At 48.6% G+C, this 2,034-nt stretch overlaps 1 protein-coding gene across 1 annotated transcript; it reads left to right on the top strand.

Annotated features, from left to right (window-relative positions):
* Nucleotides 1–1,476: 1,476 nt before the first annotated feature.
* LOC132363322 (annexin-2 receptor-like) lies at nt 1,477–2,034 on the top strand. The gene has a single exon (XM_059919071.1). The coding sequence runs from the start codon at nt 1,477–1,479 to the stop codon at nt 2,032–2,034; it is 558 nt and encodes a 185-aa protein (XP_059775054.1).

Genomic DNA, 2,034 nt, shown 5'->3' with positions numbered 1-2,034 from the left:
TGACTTTGCTCTCCCCTTAAAATTCAGCTCTGCCAAAGCAGGACCCAGTTCTACAACTCTGTATGTGTAGCACCATCACAGCAGCTTGCCCGTGGCAGGCTGTCAAAACATGGTTGTTAAAAACTCTGGGGCTTCCCTGGTGGCGCAGTGGTTGAGAATCTGCCTGCCAATGCAGGGGACACGGGTTCGAGCCCTGGTCTGGGAAGATCCCACATGCCGCGGAGCAACTGGGCCCGTGAGCCGCAATTACTGAGCCTGCGCGTCTGGAGCCTGTGCTCCGCAACAAGAGAGGCCGCGATAGTGAGAGGCCCGCGCACCGCGATGAAGAGTGGCCTTCGCTTGCCACAACTAGAGAAAGCCCTCGCACAGAAACGAAGACCCAACACAGCCAAAAATAAATAAATAAATTAATTAATTAATAAAAAATAATTAAAAAAAAAAAACTCTGAATTTAACTGACTTTGTTACATTGAAGATGAATGACTGATCAAGGAAGTCTAGGCTTAGAGGCACTGACATGTTTGCCAACAGAATGTCTGAAACATCTCAGGAAGGATGTAAGGGAATACGATTTCACTATAGATCTGACACAGAAGGAAAAAGCAATCCATTCAGATTAAACACACACAAAAAGACAACATTTTGAGTTTGTTATTCATTGATGTTATGTTTAATATCCATGTTTAACATCACTAAGAATGACAATGAAAATAATAATAATTCTAATTGAACAACTTATTTTCTGCCTGGGAATATCTAATTACATGACCTTTGTTATTGAATTTAATCATAAAAGTTACCTTGTAAAACGTTAAATTTTAGCTACCATCCAGGTAAAAACATGAGGATAAGAGAGGTTAGGTAACTAATTGAGTCATATAGAAATAATAGGCAGAACTTGTACCCAAACAGTCTGCATCTAGATCTCTAGACTTTGAGCCCTCCCCTCCTATATGTTGGCTGAAAGTCTGAAGCAATTTTAACTTAGAATTGAAGATCAGAGTGTCAGTGTGACCAGCAGTGTGATTTCATGCAAAGGTGGCCAACTTCTCAGTTTGATCATCTGGGTAAAATCTGATGGTACTTTCCAAGCAGAAGGGCCCTGAGAATCAATGAACATACAGTTAACTAAAAGTGTCAGGCACAAAGGATACTTTTCCTAAAAGAGTAACCTTCCAAAGAGCTCGTCTTGGCAGAGTCCCTGTACCTGTAATTCTTAAAAAAAAAAAACAAACAACAACAAAAATTTAATTCTATCAAATCAACAAAATCGATTCAACTTCGAATAACTCCATCCAAGATGATTGGATTTTCCCCTAATCTCCTCAGGGCCCGCCTTCTGAAGCAATCTGAAACCTGACAAAACGGCACCACCCATCCTAATATCCTCTGGTTGGACCCCTAAGAGCCCGGGAAAGTATAAATCCTCAAGGAAGGGATCCCTGAAAACTTCTCCTCCTCTCAGTGGCTGAAGCGATGGAGCCGAACTTTCCCCGCTGCGTGCGCGAGGCCTGGGATTCCGCAGAGGAGTCCCAGGAACCAGAGATGCTGCAAATCTTGAGCTTAGCGGACCCTGAGGAATGGCAGCTCCCTTTCTATCCTACGCTGGGCCAACTCTCTGGGGACGACGAGGACTTCAATGGGGAACAACTTTCTACCGCCTGCGAACGTCTGCACCCACACTGCCCGAAACACGGACCCCGAGCGCAGAGCACCTGCAGGCGGGGCGCTGGGCCGCCCGCCACGGACACGACGCCCGCGACCCGCCAGGAGCCACAATCGCCCTCAGGAGGTGGGGCCGCCGCCCACCCGCAAAGCTTCCCTGGGCGGGTCTTGCGGCATCGGGGACCCAGCATCTGGAACCCGAGACCTCTGACCGCGGGGACCCTTCCGGAGCATCGCCCTCCTCCTGGCCTGGAGAGACACCACCGGACGTCCCAAGGCTGGTGGCCGCGGACCTACACGCAGTGGCCGGCAAGACCCTGGGCTGCCTCTCCCGCCGCCTTTGGACCCAGGAGCCCTCATCTCCGCTGA

This window comes from Balaenoptera ricei, chromosome 3 (genome assembly GCF_028023285.1).
Source record: "Balaenoptera ricei isolate mBalRic1 chromosome 3, mBalRic1.hap2, whole genome shotgun sequence".
In the NCBI taxonomy this organism is placed as follows: domain Eukaryota; kingdom Metazoa; phylum Chordata; class Mammalia; order Artiodactyla; family Balaenopteridae; genus Balaenoptera; species Balaenoptera ricei.
This window is presented reverse-complemented; position numbering and strand designations above follow the sequence as displayed.

What these genes read in the sequence shown, in the direction of transcription:
- LOC132363322 (XM_059919071.1), top strand. Translation starts at nt 1,477, where the DNA reads ATGGAGCCGAACTTTCCCCGCTGCGTGCGCGAGGCCTGGGATTCCGCA.